At 39.3% G+C, this 27,727-nt stretch overlaps 2 protein-coding genes across 3 annotated transcripts; both read right to left on the bottom strand.

Annotated features, from left to right (window-relative positions):
- Positions 1-2,971: 2,971 nt before the first annotated feature.
- LOC121742317 (28 kDa heat- and acid-stable phosphoprotein-like) lies at positions 2,972-6,434 on the bottom strand. Its single transcript, XM_042135424.1, has 8 exons — positions 6,173-6,434; positions 5,142-5,179; positions 4,447-4,518; positions 4,231-4,314; positions 4,056-4,090; positions 3,616-3,701; positions 3,268-3,333; positions 2,972-3,193 (listed from the first exon to the last, which is right to left on the bottom strand). The coding sequence occupies exons 1-8, from the start codon at positions 6,237-6,239 to the stop codon at positions 3,159-3,161; spliced, it is 483 nt and encodes a 160-aa protein (XP_041991358.1). The 5' UTR covers positions 6,240-6,434; the 3' UTR covers positions 2,972-3,158.
- Positions 6,435-7,183: 749 nt separating this feature from the next.
- LOC121742228 lies at positions 7,184-12,183 on the bottom strand. Of its 2 annotated transcripts, none has more exons than XM_042135310.1 (8): positions 11,577-12,183; positions 11,095-11,298; positions 10,471-10,962; positions 8,776-8,886; positions 8,404-8,592; positions 7,895-8,122; positions 7,549-7,669; positions 7,184-7,462 (listed from the first exon to the last, which is right to left on the bottom strand). In XM_042135310.1, the coding sequence occupies exons 1-8, from the start codon at positions 12,006-12,008 to the stop codon at positions 7,329-7,331; spliced, it is 1,911 nt and encodes a 636-aa protein (XP_041991244.1). In that variant the 5' UTR covers positions 12,009-12,183; the 3' UTR covers positions 7,184-7,328. The 2 variants fall into 2 exon arrangements, with proteins under 2 accessions (XP_041991244.1, XP_041991245.1); XM_042135311.1 differs by having other exon boundaries at positions 11,095-11,279; positions 11,577-11,717.
- Positions 12,184-27,727: the final 15,544 nt, after the last annotated feature.

Raw genomic sequence — 27,727 nt, 5'->3', positions numbered from 1 at the left:
TACAACTCAGCTACAGAGATTATTTAATACTCTATTTGTCCTCTAAAAGTATGATCTTTTTATGTTTATTTGTTTTAGGAATATTTAATACTTATTCCAATATTAATAATTAATCTTCATGTTTGATAATCTAAACAGAGAAAAAAAAATCGTAGTAATAGTTGGGATTAGATTTTTAATCTCATTGGATACAGTACTTGCAGGCCCGGCCCTGGGGGGGTCGAGCAGTGCCCCCGCCCCGGGCCCCCAAAACGTTGGGGCCTCCAAAATCCAAATACATACATGAGTATATACATGCTACTAAGCCAGGTCCAAGCAAGAAACAAGAGCCCACAGCAGAGAGCCGCAAAGGCAGGCAGCGTTTATAGTATTATTATGGGGCCCCTCTTTTAGTTCCGCCCCGGGCCAATAAAAACTCAGGACCGGGCCTGAGTACTTGTGAGATATTATGTTACTATACATAGTTTTAAACGGACGTAAAGAAGCACAAAGAACTTGCGCGTCCACTTAGGGCACCCGCAACGCGGCGCGCCACCGTCCCGCGTTCCGTCGCGGAGGGACGGATTGCTCGCGCGACGCGTTGCGGCACATCGTCCCGCGACCCGTGCATGCGAGACACGGGACGGGCTGTCACGCCACGCGCCGTGGCGCCGTGGCGCGCCCCTGCGCCATGCGTGACGCCCACTCGCCGGCCCGCGAGTGGGCGTCGTCACACTGACGCAATAAATCAATTTTTTTTAAAAAACAAATCGAATTTAAAAAAAAATACTTTTTATTTATTAAAATTGTTTTTATATTTAAAAATAATTTTTACAAATAAATAAATACAAGAAATTCGTAATAGCCCATATATATTTGATGGGCTTGCGAATTTATGAAATCATTCTTGGTTGTTTCTCTTTTATAGAGAAAACCTTGAATGTTTTATGTTTCACTTTCGATGTGAGACAAAATCATTCTTGGTCGTTTCTCTTTATAGAGACATCCTTGTATGTTTTATGTCTCACTTTCGATGTGGGACAAACTCATTCTTGGTTGTTTCTCTTTTATAGAGACATCCTTGAATGATTTTGTCCCACATCGAAAGTGAAACATAAAATATTCAAGGATGTCTCTATAAAATTGTATTTTAAATTATGTCATTTTTATTTTTTAGGATTTTAATTATGTCTTTTTTATTTTTTTAAATTTTAAGTTGTATTTTTATTTTAAGTTGCGATGTAGATAATTTAAGGTGAGACAAATGGTTTCGATTTATAAAATAATGATGAAAATTAGTATATTTATAAAATGTAAAATATTTAATTATGATAAATTTGAGATATATGCTTAAACTCAAACATAAACATGATCAAATACTAGTATTTGAGATTTTTTCAAAATAAAATGTAAACATCAAGAAATTTTAAAGAATGTTTTAGAAATTTAAATATTTTTTTTAGTGAATTTGAAGTTTGAAATTTATTTATCTATTATTATGTTAATAAAAATTTAATATATAATTTGTATATTTATATATTTAATATATAAAATTAAAAGCTATCTTTTTAGTTATCTATATTATAAAATAATCAATGAAGTGTCGAATTAAGAGTCAAACAAATAGAACAATAGAAATTTTAACGGGTTTTCGGGCTAGCCCATCGGGTTTTCGGGTGTGGCCCTAACGGGTTGCGGGTTAGTCGGGTGCGGGTAAATCGGACTGTAATTTTATCGGGATAGAAATTTTTGACCCTAACCCTATAAATTTGGTGGGCTATTCGGGCTAGCCCACGGGTTGCGGGCTACATTGACATCCCTAATTGTACAAGACCTACAGTCTACATTTAAAATACAACAAATCTAAGTGACCAAATTTTGTATAACCAAAAATTAGTTTATTTGAAAAAAAATAGGTTTATTTATGCATTTAATTAAAATATATGAATGCATATATAGTACATGGAAAGTGCATAATATTGTGGTCATATATTTATAATTTGTGTATAATTTTTTTACTTTTTTGGAACCATAAATATAATTAGTGCATACTTTAATTCAAATTTTAAAAACAATAGAAAGGAAATTCAAATATAAAAATAAAAAATGAGGTTAAAGGCTAATAAGTCTTTTTAACTCATCCACTTACTATATTTATTATTTTAATATATAAGTAATACATCAAATTATTAATATAATCTTATTTTAGTTGTACAAAATTTGGTTGTTTATCATTACTCTTTAAAATAATCTTTGGATTTTTTATTTAAAAAGACAAAATAATCAAATTATCATATTCCCTCCTAGATACATGTGTTTCAGAACTTTGCTACGCTGTAACATACCATTATTCTAGCTTAAGCGACCCAATATATTAGCCCAAATCAATCTATCATACGGTTAAAGCCCAGATTTTAATTTGTTGTATTTATCCAATTTTGTCCAAAATACAAAATAAGAACTCATTAGAAATGTAGGTAAATTTTTAAAAATAATTTACTTTAGGTTAAAATAACTATCATTAGCAATGAATATTCATCTAAACAAAAATTAATAACATTAAAGATGTACATAAAACTGTACAAAGCGACATGCACATGGGACATGGACAACAATTATACTTTTGCAAAAAAAAAAAAAAATTATATAGGATTTTCTTTTTCTTTCTTTGATAGGACGCCTGGAAAATCTTATATGAAACAAAGTAGAAAGTAATAATACTCCCGTTCAACAATTAGTGATCAATTATCCATTTTGAATTGCCCCACACCTTAAGTTGATTTTCTTTGACCAAAAACAACACCTTTTCTCCCTTACTTTATCCGCTCTTTATATCTTCTACTTTTTCCTCTCATACTCTATCTCTACACTTAACTCAATAAATATCATTTTCTTAAATCTCTTGCCCAAAAGAAATTCATGAGTAATAGTGGGACAAAGAGAGTAGTAATTTAGAATCATAAGCAAATGAAATAAATTGAACACTAGGGAATATTAGTAATAACGTGTAGCACCAGATTAAGTGTATTTCCAGATTATGTAAGTGAATGTCTTTTGTGGATCAAAGTTGACAGAAATAAAACAGTAGAATACATAGTGTTCGAATCAAAGTTGAAAACTGTATCATAATACCATAGCTTAGAATCAGTATCACTTTCTGAAGCAGCAGTATGTCAAAACTATTTGCGACCTTCCACCTTCTTTTGATCTTTGGCTGCAGAAACAAACCATTATCAGCTACAGGTAAAACTTGGACGAAAGCAAACAGAAATAGAAATAACAAGTTACCAGCTTTCTCCTCTTCGCGTTTCTTAGCAGCATCTGCTCTTTGCTGTCGAATAAGAGCCAAACGCTCTGTACGTTTGGGAAAGAACAAGATATCAGCATGAGAAAAAACTGACAATCAACACCAAAGTAATTGAGTCGAGATCAACCAAGCTTGACAGGCTCACGAGCTTCAAAATATTCATAATTTGTAAATTATGGAGTAATTTTTTTTACTATTTATACATAACAAATGTGTATCATGTAATGGGGAGCTCAAAGTTGCCACTACTTGGCTAGATTGCACTCCTATGAGAAGGTGTAAGAGCATGCAAGGAATGAAACATATTCTTAAAAAGAATTTAACATTACCTAAATCCTTCTTTGCTTGATCAGTCTTCCCTTGCTCTAGCAGCTTCATATATTTTTCATGAGCTTTCTGTTTCTCAATCTCCTCTCTAAAGCAATAGACAAGGAATGAAACTTCATTGATGTAAAGAGAACAACAATGTTAAGTACTTCAGTAAGCACTGAATTAGTAATAGTGGTAGTAGGAAGGCCACAAAGGAATACACTTCAGTGTGATATATACTTCTAAGTTCTAAATACCAAACCATCAGAATATTAACCCATTAGTGTATAGTAGTGTATAGTAGCTTAGAGCAGCCCTCAAGCAACATAACTTCTAATTGTATGAATAATTGCGAATGCAAGTCAATAATGAGGATGAAAATGACTGGAGAAAGATTTCTGAAGTCATCAGTTTTAAGAAAGAACATCCAAGAAAGTAACAGCAGGAAGCACACACTAACCTTTCACGTCTTGAAAGCTCCGTTGTTTTTTCAAACTGCACAAGAGCAGAGGAAAACCAATTTAGGTGTTGATGAGGAAGTGATAATATCATAATACCCGAAGAGGAAAAAATAATGAAAAATACATAGATTTCATGAGTTCATCCCAGAAAAATGGCTTTCCAATGTAACTTACATCTGCATCACGTGCTTTCAAGTTCTTTGGCTTCACCAGGTTGGGATTTTCAATTTGAATGATGCCCTCAGCACCTTTCACTTTCTGTTAGCAGCATTTAGCAGAGATGAGGTGAGCATGTTTACTTGTCTACTCATTTATTGAAATCAATATGGCTACGAAAATGAATGGCTTTTCACTTTGCAGGAAAAGAGGGGCACAATTATACATACTCACTTCAGGTTCACCCTCAGATTCCTCTTCTGACTCTACATCAGATGTCTCATCTTCTACAACATCAGCTACTTCCTGGTAGCAAAAAAAACACTTATTCTAGAATGAGAAAAGATTGAAGCTCTTACTATAATGGCAAGCGTATAAGAAAGTCGGAACCAGACTCCAAGTTACAACATAGTGGCCACCAATTAGTTCAAAATATATTACTAACAAATAAATAATCAGATATAATACATGAATAGAAAAAATATTACCTAGGTTAGAATACATAAACAGAAAAATTGGTATTACCTAGGCAGCTAGGCTAGTGTACATGAACATAAAAATCTAAAAGCATATTGGTTAACTCATAAGGATCCATGACCCAATTCACAACTATGCAACAACTATCTGTTTTCCACAAAAAATCAACTAATAAAACCAATGAGATCCACCTTATCAGCTTCATTACAACATTATGCACATATATTAATCAGAAACTCTACGAATGTGTTGACTAACACTAACTAGATGCAACTCAGTGAACAGATAGCTAATATAATAACCATTATGTTCTCTTTAGCCATGCTTTCTCATTGCAAATAAATTTCATAATGTGATAATACAACTCCAAATCTGCAACAATGCACATTTATAGAAGTGAAGTTCATCAGCGTGATACTAACGAACTTGTGGGAAAATAATAGATATAGTACCTTTCTGAAAGTGCGGGGACGAGCAGAACTACCAGCAACTGTGTAATTGAAAAGAATGAGAATAAAAAAATGGTGAAATTTTTGCAGATGAGCAGTACATGGAAAAACAGCAATTCTGTAACAGGAAAAAAACATGAAGACACATTGGATCGCGATCGTCCCCCAGGGGATGGCCTAGTGGAAAATTGGGTATTTTTCCTGAGGCCAAAGGTCTCAAGTTTAATAACGCCTCTAAGAGGTAAAAAACAGTAAAATTTGATCCAATTTTACCGTAATCGATTAGTTAACATGTTGGTTACCCGTATTCTGACACACGGGAAAAAAACATTCAAAGTAACTTATTTTTCCACTAGCTTAGCAGTCCAGCTCATCAACTACGTTGAAATTAAGGATTTCAGTTGAAAAGACGTCTTATATGTTCTGCTAAACTTTAAGCTTGTCAGTTGTCACACTGGTTAACCCATCATGTATGGTTTGCAGACATCATGGATCTAGACTTTTTTACTAATTCCAATGAAATGGCTAACTCCAATGAAATGGGCAGTGTTCTACTGGTGCAAACCTTTTCCTTTTCTTTTTGGTACGGAATTTATCAGTAGCTTTCTAGATACACTGTATGATACGATGAGAAGGAACTCAATTTTTACCCATATTTCCTCTGCCTCTTTGTCTTTGCTACTTATCCATCAAATTTCTGCACCATTATTTGCTATTAAAGAGAACATGTGTCTTCAAATTAAATATCGCAGTCTAAATATCAATTGTGCAATAAAAGACTACGATGTATAATTCAGGACTTCAAATTTTATTGGAACAAACAAACGGAAATGTTCCTTCCTACGTACACGGAACACGGGGGAAATAAACGTCACACACAAAATAGCAGCATCACATCAAAGCAACTAAAAAGTCCAGGAACAGGAAATTCATTGGTAAACATGGATCATAATGAAGTTTTTTTCCTGCAGGCATATACACAACACCTCCCCAGTCAAAATCAAATATCATATGCATCGCAGTAGAAAGCTTACTCATCTCCTCGGGGGTGGAAAATTGGCGACGGCCAGTCGGCTTGCCCTTAAACTTTCCTCTACCCATGTCGCTCTCTCTCTCTGTTCTGTGCTTATAACTTTTTAAAGGAATAATGAGCGACTATTGAAACGAAGAGAGAAGCAGATTCGATAAACCTATTGAGTTGTTGAATCGGATTCTGGGAGCCTTTTTGCAAAACCCTAGATAAGGAAAGTGAGTCTGAATTGGGGGCGCGTGACTTTAATTTTGAGGGTACCTTTGTTGTAATGAATCTAGTAGTATGAGAAATTTATTTTTATTCTCTACATTTAAACACACGTGTTCGGTATGAGAAATTTATTTTTATTCTCCACATTTAAACACACGTGTTCGGTTGATTTTAACAGAACAAAATTAATTCACGTGTTAGTGACACTTAAATTAATGAAAGTGTAATTTATAGAAGATTTGTAGTGTCTTCTTAGGCTGAATGACTTTTAGTGATCCCAATATAAATTTAATCAATAATAAATGTGCATAGTAATTTTTTGACCTTCCAAATCATGTTGCTTAATATAATTGCAAAATTAAGAGATCTATTAATAAAAGAATAAAATAGCATTCTTGTGAATATGAATAGTTCTAAAATTCCCTTTTTATTTATGTATATATAGGATAGATTATTCCTAATTTTTGGCGGAGGATTATTATGTAGCAAAGTATTCGGCAACGTAATTTTTTTTATTTTTTTACTACTTCTGTCCCACATTAATTGTCATATTTTAACATTTCGGTTCGTCCCACAATAAAAATCACATTTCACTTTTATTATAAATGATAAGTAAACCCTACATTCCACCAACTAATTATACTTATATTTTATTAAAATCTGCGCCCACACTCAGGTAACACTTAATGTGGGACGCAGGTAGTATTTTTTATTTTTGGCAACGTAAAGTTATTTGTGCCTGCTTCGCCTGACCAAAGAATGGAAAACAAAACCATCAGGTATTTGTAATTTCCTCGGGAACTAATAAAGAAACAATCTCGTTAATTTAATTTGAATACTAACAGTCAATACAAATAATGCAAAGATTGGCATCATTTAAGACCTTTGAGCAGGGCAAGAACATATTCTACAAAATCTGAGAATGGTTCAATATCACACAAGGAAGTTCAACCATCAACACTTGTACTGATATCAACAGCCCTAACTAATGCAAAATAGGATTTAGGATTTAATGATATCAATAGCTCCAACACGACCATGCCATTCGGATTGCGAATCTTGAGACCAGGTTCTAACAATCCTGCAACAAAGTTGCACAAACTTAATCAAACCACATGGTACCAATATGGAAGCAGTAGTATGTGAGAATTGGGATATGGTTTATACCAGGAGAGAGTTTTTTCCCACCATACAGCTCTTTGGCCAATGGATTTGCAGCCCAATTATTAACAGCAACTCGATTAGTGGGTTGGAACCCTATGATTTTCCCATCCGTCAACACCATTACCTAATTGAAGTAGTTCAATGGACAGAACAAGTTATTAGTTGCATCAACGTTGGTAATTATGAACTCACATGAAAAAAACATTCGCTATCCAAATGCAACCTGAAGGACATTACAGTACTCTTTCTGCCAACCTTTTTTTTACAATGTTCAGAAAAACTAAATCTTTTCAAAGTTTCTTACTCAACAAGGAAACAAACAACCAAAAAGAAAGTAAAGAAAAAGTACCTGATAACTAGCGATGTCTTCTAATCTTTTCATCTCTTCTTCACTAGCTTGTAATGGCATAGATGTGGGTGACATGTCCGACATACTGAAATTTTTATAATCCCCTTCACTCATGAATTTAGGAAGTTCCCCGATACATGCACATGCACTAGCTGGTGTACTTATTTCTCCAGACCAACCAAAAGAATCCTTGATTCGTCTAATAATTGACACACAGCATGTTTCCAACTAAATGTAAAAGGCAAAGTCAGATAATCAAGAAAAAATGGTCAGAAAACCAAAAACTATGCCCTAAAAAACCCAACTACAGCAACAACAACAACAATATACTTGACAATATAGAGATTGAACATTATAACCAACTTAACTTTACACCTCAAAAACTGGAGACAGTGGTTTGTTACCATCCACGCAAGAACATAAGGTAGTGAATGTAATTCAGATGAAGAAGGCAGATTCTGTATGCTTCTATGATAGAAAACATTTAAATAACCTCATTTCTAGCATACCTCAGAGGGTTCTAGAGAATGATCTGGAACATGAACAATGTCACATAATGGGGATTGAGAATTTTGCTGAATAAACCTCTTTCTGATAGGCAGCAGCTTAGGTAGACAAAGTTTTCCCAGAACACTGATGGTCACAAAAAATATCCCACTCACAAGGACAGTTGACAATGTCTTCAACATGAAACTGCCCTGAAAACAAAATCAACACATATCGGTATAAATCAGCAAGCTATGGTAGATAGTGAACAACAGTAGTAGACAGTATGCATCCGTGTAAGTGCATACAGCAGCTCAGTGCAAGTGTTGTGCCCTAAACATATATCTAGGTGTTCTGTCTGAAAACTGAAGGAACTCGAAAAAACAACGAGGAACCTTATTGATATCCAGTTTGGATGGTTTTGCAACTGTATAACATGGGAGCATGTTTTCTGGCAGAGTGAAAGTATCCTCATAGAACATGTCTAGAATGTCAATCAAGCTAACCTGCAAACCATTGGAATCATATCGTATGAGAGTCGAGACAATAGTCGCTCCAAAATTAACTCAAAACAGCATCAAGTAAAAAGAACATAATAGTTCTAAGTACTCCCAAGTCCTATCTTGTACTCCCTCCATCCCACTTTAGGAGTCCCTGTTTACCATTTTTGGGTGTCCCACTTTAAGAGTCCCGGTTGGAATATTCCATAAATGGTATTAGGACCCACTTTCCACTAACCTTTTTCCACTCACATTTTATTTTAAAACTAATATAAAAAAGTAAGACCCACATTCCAATATCTTTTTTCACCAACTTTCCTTTACATTTCTTAAAACCCGTGCCGAACTCAACTGGGACTCCTAAAGTGAGACGGAGGGAGTAATCTGTAGCCTAACAACACTTCAATGTCATTCATAGTAAATAAAAAGAGGGTAAATATTCAAGTTTGTCCCATCATTCTAACAAAAATGTCACAACCTAGGGTAATTGCATAGGGTACATAACATTTCAATTTTCAGTTAATCTTCTTTTGTCCCACAAATATTTCAGGCCACCAAGTTTTAATGCGTCACCCCAGCCCAGATGTACATTGTGGCAAATCTACGTAGCTTTCTCAACTTAAATGGAATTTTACATCAATTAAAAAATACGGGTGACGTGTAAAACAATTAGAGAAGTAATCCTAAACCCAAGTTTGCCCCACATCGCTAGAAACAAAGCCTCCGCCACCGCTGTTCTTGTGCGTCTGGGAGAAGATGTGGCACAGTAAAACTGCCCCAGCAATGGTCGGGAAGATTAAGGACAGGAATATTGCAGGTTTAAGATTTGAGGGTAGGGTTTTGTTTCTAAGAGGCCACCACTGAAGGAGGAGAAGATGCTCGGAACAAAAGAATAGCCAATTTCACGCTCCACTGCATGTTTGTGTGTGTTGACATAGGGACAACAAAATGTAGTGGCCGGTGTGCGGATGGTGGTAGGCACGGTCTAGGGCCATGTGGATTGAGAAAGCCACGTAGATTGCATATATGTACTTCCAGCAAGAAATGTCAAATGGCCAGAGATTTTTCAGGACAAAATTATCCGAAAATTGGAATGTTGGGTACCTCTATATAATTACCCAAGGTTATGCAATTTTGGTTAAAACAACGAGATAAAATTGATGTTTTCCCTAAAAGAAATACATTGACAAAGGAAAATGTGAAAATACTTCTACACGCCAGATATGACCAAAGTGCATTCAGAAGATTGTATTAAAAAGTAGATTGAGTTGGAACATACAAACCAAAGAAATCCATACTGACAAAGAAAACTTAGTGACATGCAACAAACAAAAAAGAGCAACTTAAATGATTCTAAACAAAGTTGCAATTATTTTCATAATATGCACAGGAAAGATTTCATTAAATTAGCAAGACAAGCTAGACCGCAGATTCATCCTTTTGTTTATGAGTTTATCAATAAATGTACGCAATATCCATAAACACACATTAGATTGAAAAACTACTATCAGCATCAGCATCATATACAATAGATATGAAAGCAATCACATACATAGATATGCGACGGAACATGGGAAAGAAACTAATTACCATTTGTGCATGAGTGAGAACAACTCCCAATCTATTTTCCTCCAACATCTTCCACCCTTCAAATTTCACATTGTCACGTCCATGGGAATCAATTTCAAACATGTACGACGGCACACACTCACTTATCCAAGCACAAAATTCAGGACCACCAATTTTTTCCAGTTCCGAGAATGCAGGCGATGTCCACCAACTTTTCTTCAATTGCGAGCCCTTAAGGTTATATTTCCCTCTTTCAGAGATGAACTTCTTGTGCAGTGTCTTGGCATTAGCAAGTACCTCATTTTCAACCAAGTTATACAGAGTAACAGCAAAATTCTTTGATGTAATATGTTGACGCTTCTTTAACCAACTTGATGATCTCTTGGATGCTGTATTAGCAACACTAGAGAGAAAATGTTTTCCAGTGTTTTCAAGGGCAGCAGCACAGACAACCTCTCCAATTTCAGAAATTACATGTTCATCTGATGAGCTGAGGGCTAACAACACAGGTACCTGCCCATAGGAAAGGGAATAAAATAACTCGTCACCTGCAGAACAGAAACATTAAACATTGATATTACAACCAGGAAACAAGAACCTTCAATGTATCATGCCACAAAAGAGAACTTTTATACATATATGTACCTCTCTTGGATTTTCAAGATCCGCCATATTTCTTTCAGTTCCAGGTTCAAAAAGTGCCAGCTCAAGACTCCAAAGCTGCTCCAAAACTGCTTGTCTAAATGTCATCGACAGTATATTCTTTGGTGTGATGCCTTGAAACATATCTTTTGCCATCGATTTCCTGAGCTTTATAGCCTGTTCTTTAACTTTGAATGTCGGCAAAAACTGATAAGGTGAGAAAAAAATTTAATCCACAACTCACCAAATTAAAAAGACCATGGGGTGGAGAAACAGAATATACTTTTAGCTAATGACATTTGTACAAGTAAGAAATTTATGGATCAAAATAAAATATGGAGTAAAACTGTCAAGGGCAGAATAGAATATGGAAGACAAGCAGAAAAATAAGGCGTTGAGATTCAAAAATTCAAAACCTAAATTACAAATGTAAATTCATATAAAAACAGATTACACAGACACATAACTGAAACCTAGGCACTCACCAATCGAGTAGAAACGGTGCTGCGGTCGTCGACGGGGCCAGGATATATGGTCTCGACAACCATGGCGGCCATGCCGGCAGATATATGTTCATCGGCGGTACTTCCACCATCAGCAGCGGCGGCAGTAATTGCTTGCCTAGAGTCGACGGCGCCGACAAGGGTCAGCCGCGCCAAGTCGTTTTCGTAAGTCCTGACGACTGGAAGAAATTTATCAGAGTCGCCGAAACCAGCTATTGCATCGAGAAAGGCCTCCTCAGAAGTGAAGGGGGGCGACGGTTGGTTGTTGGAGGAAGAAGCGGCAGAGAGGACAGAGTTAAGAAATTTAGGAGGACAAAAGAGTAGTTTGGGAGGTGGCTTTTCAAATGGCCTATAGGGAAAAGAGAAAGTCGGGGAAAGAGGGATGAGGAGAGAGATGGTGGGAGCGAACGCCATAGGGTTTATGCTACGACGTTCAACGATGAGCGTTGAATACGAAAGCTGAAGTATTAAATCGCGTGCCCAGATCAGTGATTTATCAATCTGTCAATGAAAATATACTATTTAATCTGCAAAACATTTATGCATACCGCTCAATCCAGAAAATACTGGTAGAAGATGAGAATTTGTATACACTAAACATGGCAACAATACTACAATTTACTAGGGCTGGCAATTTTTGTAAAAAAACTAGGAAGCAAAATCTTACTATAAACTATACTTTCTGTTGGGACTCTCCCCTTCGGCTCAATCTACTCATTTAGAGTGTCCACTATGGGACGCCCGCGGCTATAGCCGCGGGTTGGGGCGGTAGGCGGGTGCGTTATAGTGCGTGGGAGTTGTCCGCCCCGGGGGCAGACGCGGCGGACCTGGGGGGGGGGGGGGGGGGCGACGAGAGATCGCCGTGTGCGGGGCGAGGACGCGGAGGGGGTGGACATAGCCGCGCCTATAGGCGCGGCGATTATAGTGGGATGTTCCGCCGCGGCGCATGCGGCGTGAACTTAATTTTGTTTTTTTTTTCTCTATAAATACCACTTCCCACAACCTATTTTTCACCATTTTCACAAAATCCATCCACTCACTATCTACACAACCACTCTCTAAAAAATGCACCGAGGAGACGACGAATCACCCGACTCTCAGGAATCGGGATATGGCGAAAATTCATCAAACCCTTTTGGCGGATATGCGCCTCCGTCCCAGTCTTGGACTTGGAATCAATCTCCCCCACCGTGGGCATCGAGTCCACCCCTTCCTCCATCGCAGTCGTGGAGGTCTTCTCCAACTCCGCCACCTTTACAGCGGAATCAGAGTCGTTCCGCATTTGAAGATTACAGACCCAACCTAGACACGCTTCACCAGCCGCGTCCGGGTTCCCCTTTCCAAGCCAGCCAATCTCCGTACACCGAGGCAGATCAAGACGCGTTTGATACTATGATGGGGCTGCTCAGTTCTGGCATCCCAGATACGCCGGCATCACGGGTGGAAACGCCCGTTCCGACCCGAGGAGGTAGCGGCAGTCGGGGCGGAGGCGGAAGGGGCGGAGGAGGCAGTAGTGGCACCGACCACGTCGGTGGGCGCACGGGCAGCGGGGCCGGCATTCCGAGTGGCGAGGGCAGTGGCACTGGCGGTAGCGGTGGCTCTGGTTCTGGGGTCCAACCGGGGTAAGCCATACACCAAAGACGAGAGCATTGCCGTGGCGAAGGCTTGGGATGCTATCACTTCAGATCCCGTGGTGGGCACAGATCAGGCCGAGGGGAGCTTTTGGAGGCGCGTCATGTTTGCATACGAGGAGTTCAAACCCGCCGGCGCCGAGAGGCGCGACCCAGAACAGCTCCGGAAAAAGTGGAGTAGGATTCTACGCGCGACCAAGCGGTTCGCGTCCATATACGAGAACAACCTTCGCCACGCTGAGAGTGGCCGCAGCGCAGCTGATGTTAAGAACCTGTCTGAGGGCCAATACCACACGGAGGGCTGGCCGAAGTTCACCTTGTGGGAAGAGTATCTTGTCCTCGCGGATTGTCCGAAATTCAGGTCGATTGTGGCGAACGAGGTAGAAACAGCTCCTGGGCCAAAGCGCACAAGGCACAACCTTGCCGGCGACTATAGCAGTGGAAGCGGCTCGCACGAGTTCGAGCAAGTCGAAGAGCCAGCCGATACTCACATTAGGCGACGACGGCCCATGGGACAACAGACCTCTATCTGCAGCGCCAGAGGGGGTAGAAGTGGCTCCCGCCTATCGGCGGGCGCGTCCGGATCGCGCATCCACCAATCCGCCCCAATCCCACAGCCCACGGTGCAACCCCACGAGGTTTTGTTCAAACGTGCAGTTGATGCAACAACTGCAAGACGTATGCAGCAAATACGCAGGGGAAACTGACCCGTACGTCAGGAACGTCTACAAGAGGCTCATCACTCGGATTGAGAGTCGACTGGGGTTGGTTGATAATGCGCCTGGGGATACCGCGGCCGGCAGCAGCGAGAGAGGAGGAGAAGAAGAAGAAGAAGAAGAAGAAGAAGAAGAAGAAGAAGAAGAAGAAGAAGAAGAAGAAGAAGAAGAAGAAGAAGAAGAAGAAGAAGAAGAAGAAGAAGCCGACTCCGACACCGAGTAGACGGTGGCGGAGTTTTGTAGTTGTATTTTATTTTAATTATTCGTTGTATAATTTTACCGGTTTGCAATACAACGAATATTCGGCCCTAATTACCTCGTATTCTAGTAATTTACACTGCGATTATTTAAATTACACTTGATTGAAACTAAAAAATATTTAAAAATGAAAATTGATTATAAAATTTGGGGGCTATTGGAGTTGTCCACTATAGTGGCGGAAATAGAATTTTGGGGCTATGGACAACAAAATTGGGGCTATGGACAAAAACTGGGGCGGGGCTATTGGGCGTGTCCGCCTTATAGTGGACACCCTTAACAATATTATTTTCCAAACTCCTCTTGTTCCAACAATACTGCAAACCGCATCCCATTTTGTCCTTTTTTGCGTTTATGTACAGCAATGACTAATATGGCGTTGCACTCTAGCAAATGCAAAAGTGCTTTTTCAGTTTCTGATATTGCATTTAAATCGAGCAAACGAAATGCATACCTGGTCCAATTTTGGCGACAAACATGGTTTGGGAGGAAGAACTTGCAGTTCGACTAGAAATGCAGAATATTTGGGGAAGAAGATAGAAGTGGGAACAGCGGTTTTAAATTTTAATTGGGGATGTAAATGGGCTTCATAAGTAAATAAACTTGGGCTAATAATTTTATTTAATGGTTATGTCCATATAAATGTTCAAATAGGTAAATGGATTAATTTCATAATTAAGTACAATAATTAGTTACAAATTTCTTTAAATATGCCCATGTAAAATTTGAAATCATTACTTCAATTAATAACTATAATCGTAAATTTTCCACTTTTGGATTTTTTTATTTTAATATTATTCTTTTATTTATTTCTAGTTAATTATTATTTATTTTATACTAAGTTTTAGATAATTATTACGGTATATTTTAAGCAATTGTGATATTTTTAAATACATTTTAATTTATACTATAATGCTTTCGTAGTACAATTAATGTATGTTAATTTTTAAAGTTAGTGTATTTTTTAATAAATATATTAGTATATTTATAATATATCAATAAGTCTATTTTATTTTAATAAATCATTATATTGCGAGGTTAATATAAAATTTAAATAAATATATAGGTAAGACTGAAAATATATCAAAAAGAGGATGAATATAGAATATAAGGTTTTAGTTTGGTGTAAATGATTAACAAAAATTGATTTAGTATAAATGATTGCCAATGATCTATGAATTAGTAACTTATGTCTTCATTGATCAAGACGATGATAAACTTACGTCTTCCGCAAAGTTCAGTTCATCCATTCCAAAAGCAAGATTACTCTCTTAATTTACAAAATGATGGAAAGGCTAGTTAATAGCAACCAATCAAGTTTCCCGATTATCAATTATCTGGTTTTTTGTTCAATTACTTATCTTATAAGGTATATGGGCGAAATAGCTACAGAAATGAGGAATTCTTACCTTGAGTTTTAGGTGGAAAAATGTTGAATCCTCAACCTTCGAAATCCCAAAAGTAGAGAGAGATAAATAGAAGAAATATTTGTTGTGGCGGCAGTCGGAACGGTGGCGGTTGTGCGAAGGATAGTGGAGCGGCGGCGTATGTTGAGAACACTGAATAAAGAGCAACACTCTCCTTTTTTCTTTTAGAGCATCCACGGTATGACGGACGTTCAATAGCCTAGCACTAGGATATCGCAAAAACACCTCATGCCATGTCACTAGGACATCCCACTGCACTGCCACATCACTAGGACATCCCATTGCACAATAATAGCCTAGCACAATAATAACCAATAAAACAAATTCACAAATTCACAAATACGGAATTAAAATTTCGACACAAATAAGGGGAAAATGCAACCATTTTATTTCATAAAAAAATTACATATTTAAAAAAAACAACCATCTCAAAATTCACCACACGCGGCCACCCATCTCACTCTTCGGAGTCCCCTTGGCCAGTGTCGGCGGCATCGGAGTCCCCAGAGACTCCCCCAGCGCCACCCCCGGTGAGGGGTGGGATCCCCAAACCGCGCCTCATACTTTGGATGAGGCCCTCCAACATCTCTTTGTGTAAGGGGTCATCCGTCGATTTCCACTCCGGTATGACCTCGAACATGCTCATCTGTTGTTGCATGCGCGCGAGGTTGGTGAGGGCAGGATTGGGCTCGGCACTAGGAGCTGCCGATTGGACCTCCTGGGACCCGCTGGCGCCTCCCTTAGACATCCGCATTGCCGTCTTTTGCCCAACCGGGCGACGGCGGCGGGGAACCGGTGGAGGGGCCTCTTCGGAATCGTCGGGGAGGTCGTGGGAACCAGCACTCCTGCTATACTCGCCAGAGATGTTGAGCCTCCTCCGCTTCGGCCAGCCAGCGTCAACACCCGCACGAAACTTGGCGGAATCCATCAACACCACATATGCGTCCCAGTATTTAAACTGGCCGAACTTCCTGGGCTGGGGGAACTGCTGCAACGACAACCTCTTCACATCCTCCATGGTCTGACCGCTGGTTATCGTGCGGGTGTTGTTTTCGTAGATGCCGGCAAATCGGGTGATGGCCTTCCTCACCCGTTCTCAATGTTTCCGACACTCCTCAGCCTTGTGATACTTCCCACCTGTTAGGTTTAGTATACTGAAAAGCATGTTTCGAGTGAGTTCGCACGAATAGAATCTTGCTTGTGTACGAAAAAACTCTACAATTCACTTTTGACCCGTTTCAGTATCATTCGAGCAGTTTGCACGAATAGAATCAGTATATTATTACATTGTGTTTGCTTGTGCGTTTATAATATGTTTTATAAACATTTAAATGCATAAGAAGTAAACAAAGCCTAAGTCTTTTGCTTAGTAGACTGGTTGTGGGCGTCGTCCACTTTAAGGTAACTACAGTCGGTTCTATGCAATGCTTTGCAAAAGAAAAAGAAGAATTTCACAACCTAGATAGGCTTTGGCTACCTATCGTGAAAGGTTGCAATGTCAGTCCGATTATTTCTAAGCCTTATTGAAATAAGATGACGTTGGTGTGGTATAGCACTGAATGATCTAACAACAAGACGAGTCTTTATGCTATCTACTGAAAGACGAGGTCTTGATAATTAATTTCTTAATCTACATACGTTAGCATTGAGCATACGACATTGAGTATCTACTACTTTGACTTACCAAAGGTGCAGGTTTTTCGTCACCCAACGATCCAGGTATATTGGGTAGTGGTGATCATTATCTAGTGGTGCTAGGATTGCTATTATGTTGAATCGTGCACGAGGTGAGTCTCGGTTGATAATGTCCTCAAGAGGAGCTTGAACAAGGTTTTATTATTCGGAAACTGGTCAGTTGGAGTTTTATTACTCTATGAATAATAAATAAGTGTTTCTTGCTAAGTCTACTCTTGGAATTAATAAGATGTTAATTAATTAAGTCCATAGCAGACTAAAATTAACTAATGGGCATTTATATCTTAAGCGCGGGAAATAAATAATAAACAAAATGGAAACCCGGAATACTTATAATTTCGGATTTGGATGTGGAGTTCAATATTACTTCTGTAGTGGCTGCTCGTAATATTCCAATATAAGCTTGTATTAAATTATGGGTTCAATTTAATTAGTAAAAAGCTAATTGGGGGAGCCCATATCCAAAACCTTCCATAGATCTCTGACTGAGCCCAATATGAACTATTATAAATAGGAGAATAAAAGAGACAGAAAATCAATTTTTGAGAGTGAAATTTCGTTCCCCTCCTCTATACAGTAGGGGACGAAAATTTCAATGGAATTTCTCCTCCGTGAGATTTTCAGCTCCTCCTCCGTGAGAAAGTTCTGTCTTCTTTATTCGAGTCCTAGTGTTTCGATAAGATCAGCCCACCCTGATGTCGGAATACAGTTCGGGACACCAGTCAGAAGATCTGTGGTCTAGTATTGAAGATCATCGTGGAATAGGGGCAAGCAATCGACGATTCTTTGGAGAATCAACGAGGTAAATTGGCTAACTCCGTAGAATTCATGTTTAGGATTTATATTCTATGAGCATGAATTATTTGCGTTCTAGCATGCAATTCTGTGTTAACATGTGAATAGATTAATTCCATAATCGGTCAAATAGATCCTACGTTTGATTTATTTGTTTGTACAAGTCTTCCGCTGTGCAAGGGGTTCCAAAACCCCAACAATTGGTATCAGAGCCAATTTTTTGGCTCTGATTATGTGGATTAATTTCATGTTATGTCAATTGCTTGATCGCATGTTTTTCTTCGTCACGTGGTTGTTATTTTTTTTTAACATAACGTGAGAATGAAGAATTTTTTTTCAAACGCTGCACTATTGGAGAAAATCTTTGTTCACGTGATTTCTCCTCACATGTAATGATTGTAATCTTTATGCTTTCATATAGTAATTACATAGAATCGTTACATAATTGAAATTTGCCTTTCGAGTAATTAAACTCCAAGTCGGCAATTCACGAATTGCGCTGCAATGTCGCGACTGAGAGGAAAGTCAGATGGAGTGGGAGCCCTTCGTGGGCAGTTCCCGGGCTCAAAAGTAAGCGCTCTTCCTAGTCAACGGCGGCAGGCATGCAGCGGATGAAGGGGCTGGCAGCGGAAGCGTGCGTAACAAAATGGATCACATGAATTTGATCTATTTAGCAGATTATTTAGACAAAATCTATTCGCGTAATTATCACATGTATCATGCTCATAACTTGAATTAAAACATGCTTTAGCACATTAAATTCCTAAAACATGCTTACTACGGAATTAGCCAATTTACCTCGTTGATTCAATCAAGAATCGATGATGGCTTGCTCCGTCTCCACGTGAAGATCTTCAATACAAGACCTCTGATCTTCTGACTGGTGTCCCGGACTATACGCTGATATTTGTGTGGGCAAATCTCACCAACGTACTAGGACTCAAATAATGGAAGACAAAACTCAGCTCACGGAGGAGAGCACAATTTTCGAAAAAGGAGGGGGACGAAAATTTTATGAATAAATTGTTGTGTTTTCTGTCTCCTTTATTCTCCTATTTATATAAGTCACATATTGGGCCCAGTCAGGGATCTAAGGAAGAATCTGGAACAGGCCTCACCCAATTAGCTTTTTACTAATTAAATTGAACCCACAATTTAATATAAGCATATATTGGAATATTACGAGCAGCCACTACAGAAGTAATATTGCACTGCCTTCCAAATCCGAAATTACAAGTATTCCGGGTTTCCTTTAATTGTATTTGATTTATTTCCCGCGCTTAAGATGGAAACATCCATTAATTAATTAATGTCTGCTGTAGACTTAATTAATTAACATATTTCGAATTCCAAGAGTGGACTTAACAAGAAACTCTTATTTATTATTCATAGAGTAATCAAACTCCAATTAGCTAGGTTCTGAATAATAAAACCTCGTTTCGAGCTCCTCTTGTGGATGTTATCAAACGAGGCTCTCCTCGCGCACGTTTCAACATAATAGCAATCCTAGCACCTCTAGATAATGATCACCACTACCCAATATACCTGGATCGTTGGGTTACGAAAAACCCGCACCTTTGGTAAGTCAAAGTAGTGGATACTCAATATCGTATGCTCAATGCTAACGTACATTGATTAAGAAATTAATTATCAAGACCTCGTCTTTCAGTAGATAGCATAAAGACTCGTCTTGCTGTTAGATCCATTCAGTGCTATACCACACCAACGTAATCTTATTTCAATAAGGTTTAGAAATAATCGGACTGACATTGCAACCTTTCGCGATAGGTAGTCTAGGCCTATCTAGATTGTGAAATTCTTATTTTTGTTTGTTTAGAACTGACCGTGTTACCTTAAATTGGACGACGCCCACAACCGGTCTACTAAAACAAAGACTTAGACTTTGTTACGTTTGCTCATACATTTAAATATGCAATAAACAACCATTAAATGTAAAACATAACAACATTATGACAAAAATAATCTGTTGCATTTATTGGAAAATAACCATTAGAGTTTTACAGTATCCAATCACTCGAAAGGTGATTTCTAGTATACAAAACCCTAACAATCTCCCACTTATACTCAAAACAGCTTTCGAGTATACAAAATGGTAGTGCACACGTCTTAAATATCTCCCACTTATACTGAAAGCGAGTTGAGGTCTTGAATGAGTCGAACTCCCATCCCTTCAACGTGGCAATCGAACGGTTTTACCGCCAAAGCCTTTGTAAAAGGATCTGCTAGGTTGTTCTCTGACGCAATCTTGACCACTTTTATGTCTCCTCTCTGCACTATATCTCTAATGATATGATACTTCCGCTCTATGTGTTTGCTCGCTTTGTGAGCTCTTGGTTCTTTCGAGTTTGCCACAGCACCAAAATTGTCACAATAAATGGTGATGCTCTTGGGCAGATTCGAAACCACACCTAAATCCATAAGGAAGTTCTTGAGCCATACAGCCTCTTTTGCAGCCTCCGAAGCGGCCACATACTCGGCTTCCATGGTCGAGTTCGCGATGCATTTCTGCTTCACACTCTTCCAAATTACGGCTCCACCTCCTAAGGTGAACACATATCCTGAAGTAGATTTTCTCGAGTCCTGATCAGCTTGAAAGTCTGAGTCAGTATATCCCAAAGGACAGAGCTCGACTGCATTGTAAACTAGAGCATAGTCCTTAGTCCGTTTAAGGTACTTGAATATGTTCTTTACGGCAGTCCAATGTCCTTGGCCCTGATTCGACTGATATCTTGCCACTATGCCAACAACAAAGCAAATATCTGGTCTAGTACAAAGCATAGCATCCATGAGACTTCCAACTACCGAAGCATATGGAATCCTTCTCATTGCTTGTATATCAGACGGCGTTTTAGGGCAAATCTCTTGAGATAAATGGATGCCATGTCTAAAAGGTAAGAAACCTTTCTTGGCGTCCTGCATGCTAAAACGACTAAGTACTGTTTCGATGTAAGATTCTTGAGATAAGCACAACATCTTCTTATCTCGATTCCGAAGAACCTTGATCCCGAAGATGTGTCCCGCGTCTCCCATATCCTTCATCTCGAACTGGTTTGACAACCATGTTCGAACTGATGACAACATCTTTTTATTGTTTCCAATTAGAAGAATGTCATCTACATATAAAACTAAGAACACCACATTCCCCTTATCAACTTTCTTATACACGCAGCTTTCACTTGGGCACTTTTCGAATCCAAACTTGCAAACAGTTTGATCGAAACATTGGTTCCACGATCTAGATGCTTGCTTGAGGCCATAAATGGCCTTCTTAAGCTTCCAAACCATGTGTTCTTTGCCCTTTATGGCATATCCTTCGGGTTGTTCCATGTAGATGGTCTCCTCAAGACTGCCGTTTAGAAATGCAGTCTTAACGTCCATCTGCCATACATCCCAATCCATATAAGCTGCAATAGACAACAGTATCCGGATCGATTTGAGCATGGCCACTGGGGAGAAGGTCTCATCATAATCGATGCCTTCCTTTTGGGTATACCCCTTGGCCATCGGGTCCACGTTTACGTTTATATATCCACTTGATCCCAATGGCAGTACAACCTTCGGGTAGGACGGACAAATCGTAGACGTCTTTGTCTATCATAGATTGTAGTTCCGAATCCATTGCTTTTACCCATTCGCAATGATCGATATCTGCCTGCGCCTCCGCAAAGTTCCAGGGATCTAATACATTGCTGTCCGAGGAGTGATCCATAGATTCTCCCAAACCAATGTATCTGTCGGGCTCATGTGAGACCCTCCCACTGCGGCGCGGCACTACAATATTTTGAGTAGAAGTTGAAGTTTCGGGAATTGTTTGTATACTTGGTACTTGTTCTTGGTTAATGGAACTTGTGACTGAAGTTAGCTCATCAAGAGCCACTTCACTGCTGGGTTTATGATTCATTACATAGTCTTCCTCTAAGAATGTCGCGTGAGTGCTCACAATGACTTTCTTATCTCGGAGACTAAAGAATTCATAACCTTTCGTTCCTTTGGGGTATCTTATAAACAAATATACCTCCGTCCTAGATCCTAGCTTAGTTGGATCCTTTTCCAATACATGAGCCGGGCAACCCCAAACCTTGAGATGTGCTAGATTGGGCTTACGCCCAGTCCACAACTCATATGGAGTTTTAGGTACGGATTTTGATGGTAAATTGTCTAAAATGTGACTTGCGGAAAGCAAGGCATGTCCCCAAAACGAAATAGGCAGACGTGCATAACTCATCATCGATCGAACCATGTTTAATAAGGTCCTGTTCCTTCTTTCAGCCACGCCGTTCTGCTGGGGCTGCCCGGCGCAGTCAGTTGGGATTGAATTCCCACTTCCGATAAGTAGTCTGAGAATTCGGCACTGAGGTATTCGCCTCCACGATCAGATCGTAGGCATTTGATATTCTTCCCATGATACTTCTCCACAAGAGTCTTAAAGTCTTTAAACTTGTCAAAAGACTCTGACTTGTGACGCATCAAGTAGACATATCCAATTTTCGAGAAGTCATCAATAAATGTGATGAAGTATCGAAAACCACCTCTTGCCTCAGTTGACATTGGTCCACATACATCGGAATGAATGAGCTCAAGTACTTCCTTGGACCTATTGCCCTTAGCCTTAAAAGGCCTCTTGGTCATCTTGCCTTCTAAGCATGACTCACACTTATGAAAAGGTTCCTCATCTAGACCTTTGATAAGATCTTGTTGAACAAGAGAATGGATCCTCCTTTCATTGGCATGACCAAGTCTAAGGTGCCACAAGTACGTTTCGTTCATTGAACTTGAAGGTTCTTTTCGTTTCTTTGAAATTTTCGATGTTGTATTGAGTTCTGATTTGCGATTATTAAACTGTGTAGAAGTGATTGTGTACAGATTGTTTTCCATGATAGCACGACAGATATAAGAACCATCTTTCTTAATAACGCAGTTGTCATTAAAAGAAATCGAATATCCATCATAAACCAATTTAGAAACCGAAATTAAATTTCTTCTAAAAGAAAGTATCAACAAAACATTCTTCAAAATCAAAAATCTATCACTACTAAAACGCAAATAAATGTCTCCCACTGCAACGGCCGTCACTTTGGTAGCGTCGCCCAGCTGGACTTCGATCTCACGATCATGTAGCCGTCTTGTCACCTGCAATAAGTCAGGATCAAAACAAATATGATCAGTGGCTCCTGTGTCAAGAACCCAAGTGCAAATTGATGTCGAAGTCAAACAAGACTCGACAACTAGAGCCTGGTGCATACCTGTAGCCTTACCCCGTTTAGGACAGTCTGGCTTCCAATGCCCCTTCTCTCCACACTTGAAACACTTCCCCGTAGGCTTCTTGTTAGCCCTCTTCTTCTTCTTTCCCTTAGCTATCTTGGCCGGTCCTGAGTTCGGTGCCTGCCTTTTTCCTTTGCTAGGCTTTAAGCCAGAGGAACGAGGTGCCGAAATCATCATGGCCGCCTTAGCCTGGACCATAAGGTCCTCTGCCGACTGGAGTTCAGTCAACAGCTCTGCCAAGGTATAATTCCTTTTGTTCATCTCAAAGTTGAGCTTGAACTGTTGGAAGCTAGGGGGAAGACTTTGAAGGATGATAGTCACCTGGGACTCGGGATCGATCGTCCCACCCAAGACCTCAATTTGGTTGAGATGGCTCATCATCTCGAGGACGTGGTCCCTCACAGACGAGCCTTCCTTCATTGTCTTCGACATGATACTCCGAAAGGCTTGAGACTTCGTCGTTCGATTCTGAGTACCAAAAAGATTTTTGAGATTCTGCATAATCTTGGCGGCTGTTTCCATGGCTGAATGCTGATGCTTGAGTACTGAGACATAGAAGCCAACATGTAGCACTTAGCCATCTCATTCGCCTTATGCCACCGTCTGTGTGCATCTCTGACTCCTGCCGCAGCGGTAGCCGCCGGCACTGGAGGTCGCGGGGTGGTGAGCACAAAGATGTACTCATCGGCTGTGAGAACGATGTCCAAATTTTGTTTCCATTCTATGTAATTTTGGCCCTCGAGTTTATTTTCTTTGAGAATTGCGGAAAGAGGATTGAATGACATATTGACGATTTGATTTGCACTGCAAAACAGAGTATTTTACTATTGTCATAAACTTATGAAAGAAGTTTGATTAGATTAACCATAAAACTTTACAAAATCTTACAACTGTAAAATTAAAATTTTGTACCCTCCAGAGGAAGTCAATACGCATTAAAATCTTACAATTTTACTGGTCACAACACCGACGAATAGTCCAGAGACCACAGAGTGGCATGGCCGCCTAATGTTGCCTAAGCAAGACCATCTCTTTAGCATTACAGAGTCTCATTTCTACAACACACTCTCATAACAATGCTTATGTGCTGCTAACAAGATCAAGCTATCTCATAAATTCTGTGTGAACTTCTGAATCTCGCAGTTTCTTAGGATTATTGTCCCCATAGAGCAGGTGGCGATAATATTCGAAACTACATTCTAGTTCATACTATTTATATTTGAGAAGTCCGCCCTCATGAACTTGCTATTTTCTTAGGATTATTGTCCCCACAGAGCAGGTGGCGATAATATTAGAAAAATGCTTCATGAATTGCAGACCAATTGATGGAGACCATATACAAACGTTGAGTTCATAATTATAGCTTAGATATTTGGGTTATGGTTTTTCTTTAATTATCCTTAGCCTTGAGGCAGTTGAAGGCTTAATTAAATTCTGTTGGTATTTAATCTACCGGATAATTAAATCTTTTATTAATTGGTATCTTCCATTAGGAATTATTGTTCTAGAATTTAATTCTTATTCATGTCTACTATAAGATATATCTAAAATAATTAAATTACTTAATTCTTAATAAGACATGAAAAATTAAATTCAAATTATTTCCATGTTCAAGATTAGGAAGAGATATTATATTATTTAACGTATTGATACATATCTATCCTTATTAGGATCTTAGATATATAAACATTAGGAAACTATTATATTATTCTTATCTATATCATCTAGGAATCAAAATAATATTATTTATTTCCATAGATATAGAAAATAATAAGATATTCCTTAAATCTAGATAAAATATTAGGAAACTATTAAATTATTCTCATCCATATCTTCTAGGAATAAAATAATATTATTTAATTCCATAGATATAGATAATAATCAAAATATTCCTAAAATCTAGATAAATCTTCCAAAAAGATTTTATTTCCATTAAATAATAATATTTTAATGATATCTTTTAATAAAATAATTAAATAATCATTAAAATAATTCTTCATCGTTATCCCATCGTACGAGGTTCGCACGAACGATGAACGACGAAAATCCGACGAGTTCGTCGTTGGATCACTACGCACATGGCGTCTCGGCCACAGGCGCGCAGGTGGCGCGCCATCGTCTCGGCTAGCGGGTCGTCGCGGTTCGCCAGCGTCTCGGCCAGGACGTGCGCGGAGGCGCAGCTCCTCTCGGCCAGCGGCGAGCATCTGTCGCGGCTTCTCGGCCCGTCGGGTGCCGACATCTCTCGGCCAGCGGCGCGCATCGGTCGCGGCTTCTCGGCTCGTCGTGTGCCGACATCTCTCGGCCAGCGGCGCGCACGGTGGCGCGTCCGCTCTCGGCCAGTGTCTCGGTGCCCGTCTCGGACAACCAAGCCATCCGGCGGCGCGAGCTTCTCGGCCAGCGGCGCACACGGAGGTGCGCCCGCTCTCGGTCTTCCGCCTAGAGTTGCGGCTCCCGGCGCCCAGTGTCTCGGTGGTTCAGTTACGAGCCACCACACCACGCCAGCCACCATGTCGCTCTCGACGCAGGTGCGTCTGGGGCCAGCGGTCTCGGCCGGCGGCGCGCGCGAGCCCTTGCTTGCCTCCGCGTCGCCCCGTGATCCCGGCTCCCCGGCTCCCACTGTCTCGACATCCCTATCTCGATCGCACGTCTCGTACAATCGAGTAATTCAAGTTCTTGATTCGATAGTTCTTGAGTTCACCATGCATAATAAATTAAACAAAACACCAAGACCATGCTTCGCAATCAAATAATACATGCATACATGAATTTCGCGAAATTTAAATCCAAATAATCAGAGCCAAAGACTGGCTCTGATACCAACTGAAGGGGCTGGCAGCGGAAGCGTGCGTAACAAAACGGATCACATGAATTTGATCTATTTAGCAGATTATTTAGACAAAATCTATTCGCGTAATTATCACATGTATCATGCTCATAACTTGAATTAAAACATGCTTTAGCACATTAAATTCCTAAAACATGCTTACTACGGAATTAGCCAATTTACCTCGTTGATTCAATCAAGAATCGATGATGGCTTGCTCCGTCTCCACGTGAAGATCTTCAATACAAGACCTCGGATCTTCTGACTGGTGTCCCGGACTATACGCTGATATTTGTGTGGGCAAATCTCACCAACGTACTAGGACTCAAATAATGGAAGACAGAACTCAGCTCACGGAGGAGAGCACAATTTTCGAAAAAGGAGGGGGACGAAAATTTTATGAATAAATTGTTGTGTTTTCTGTCTCCTTTATTCTTCTATTTATATAAGTCACATATTGGGCCCAGTCAGGGATCTAAGGAAGAATCTGGAACAGGCCTCACCCAATTAGCTTTTTACTAATTAAATTGAACCCACAATTTAATATAAGCTTATATTGGAATATTACGAGCAGCCACTACAGAAGTAATATTGCACTGCCTTCCAAATCCGAAATTACAAGTATTCCGGGTTTCCTTTAATTGTATTTGATTTATTTCCTGCTCTTAAGATGGAAACATCCATTAATTAATTAATGTCTGCTATAGACTTAATTAATTAACATATTTCGAATTCCAAGAGTGGACTTAGCAAGAAACTCTTATTTATTATTCATAGAGTAATCAAACTCCAATTAGCTAGGTTCCGAATAATAAAATCTCGTTTCGAGCTCCTCTTGTGGATGTTATCAAACGAGACTCTCCTCGCGCACGTTTCAACATAATAGCAATCCTAGCACCTCTAGATAATGATCACCACTACCCAATATACCTGGATCGTTGGGTTACGAAAACCCCGCACCTTTGGTAAGTCAAAGTAGTGGATACTCAATATCGTATGCTCAATGCTAACGTACATTGATTAAGAAATTAATTATCAAGACCTCGTCTTTCAGTAGATAGCATAAAGACTCGTCTTGCTGTTAGATCCATTCAGTGCTATACCACACCAACGTAATCTTATTTCAATAAGGTTTAGAAATAATCGGACTGACATTGCAACCTTTCGCGATAGGTAGTCTAGGCCTATCTAGGTTGTGAAATTCTTATTTTTCTTTGTTTAGAACTGACCGTGTTACCTTAAATTGGACGACGCCCACAACCGGTCTACTAAAACAAAGACTTAGACTTTGTTACGTTTGCTCATACATTTAAATATGCAATAAACAACCATTAAATGTAAAACATAACAACATTATGACAAAAATAATCTGTTGCATTTATTGGAAAATAACCATTAGAGTTTTACAGTATCCAATCACTCGAAAGGTGATTTCTAGTATACAAAACCCTAACAGCGGAAACGTTGCGGTGGCTCGAAATTGAAATTTCACGACGCAGTCGCG

Source organism: Salvia splendens, chromosome 7 (genome assembly GCF_004379255.2).
Source record: "Salvia splendens isolate huo1 chromosome 7, SspV2, whole genome shotgun sequence".
In the NCBI taxonomy this organism is placed as follows: Eukaryota; Viridiplantae; Streptophyta; class Magnoliopsida; order Lamiales; family Lamiaceae; genus Salvia; species Salvia splendens.
This window is presented reverse-complemented; position numbering and strand designations above follow the sequence as displayed.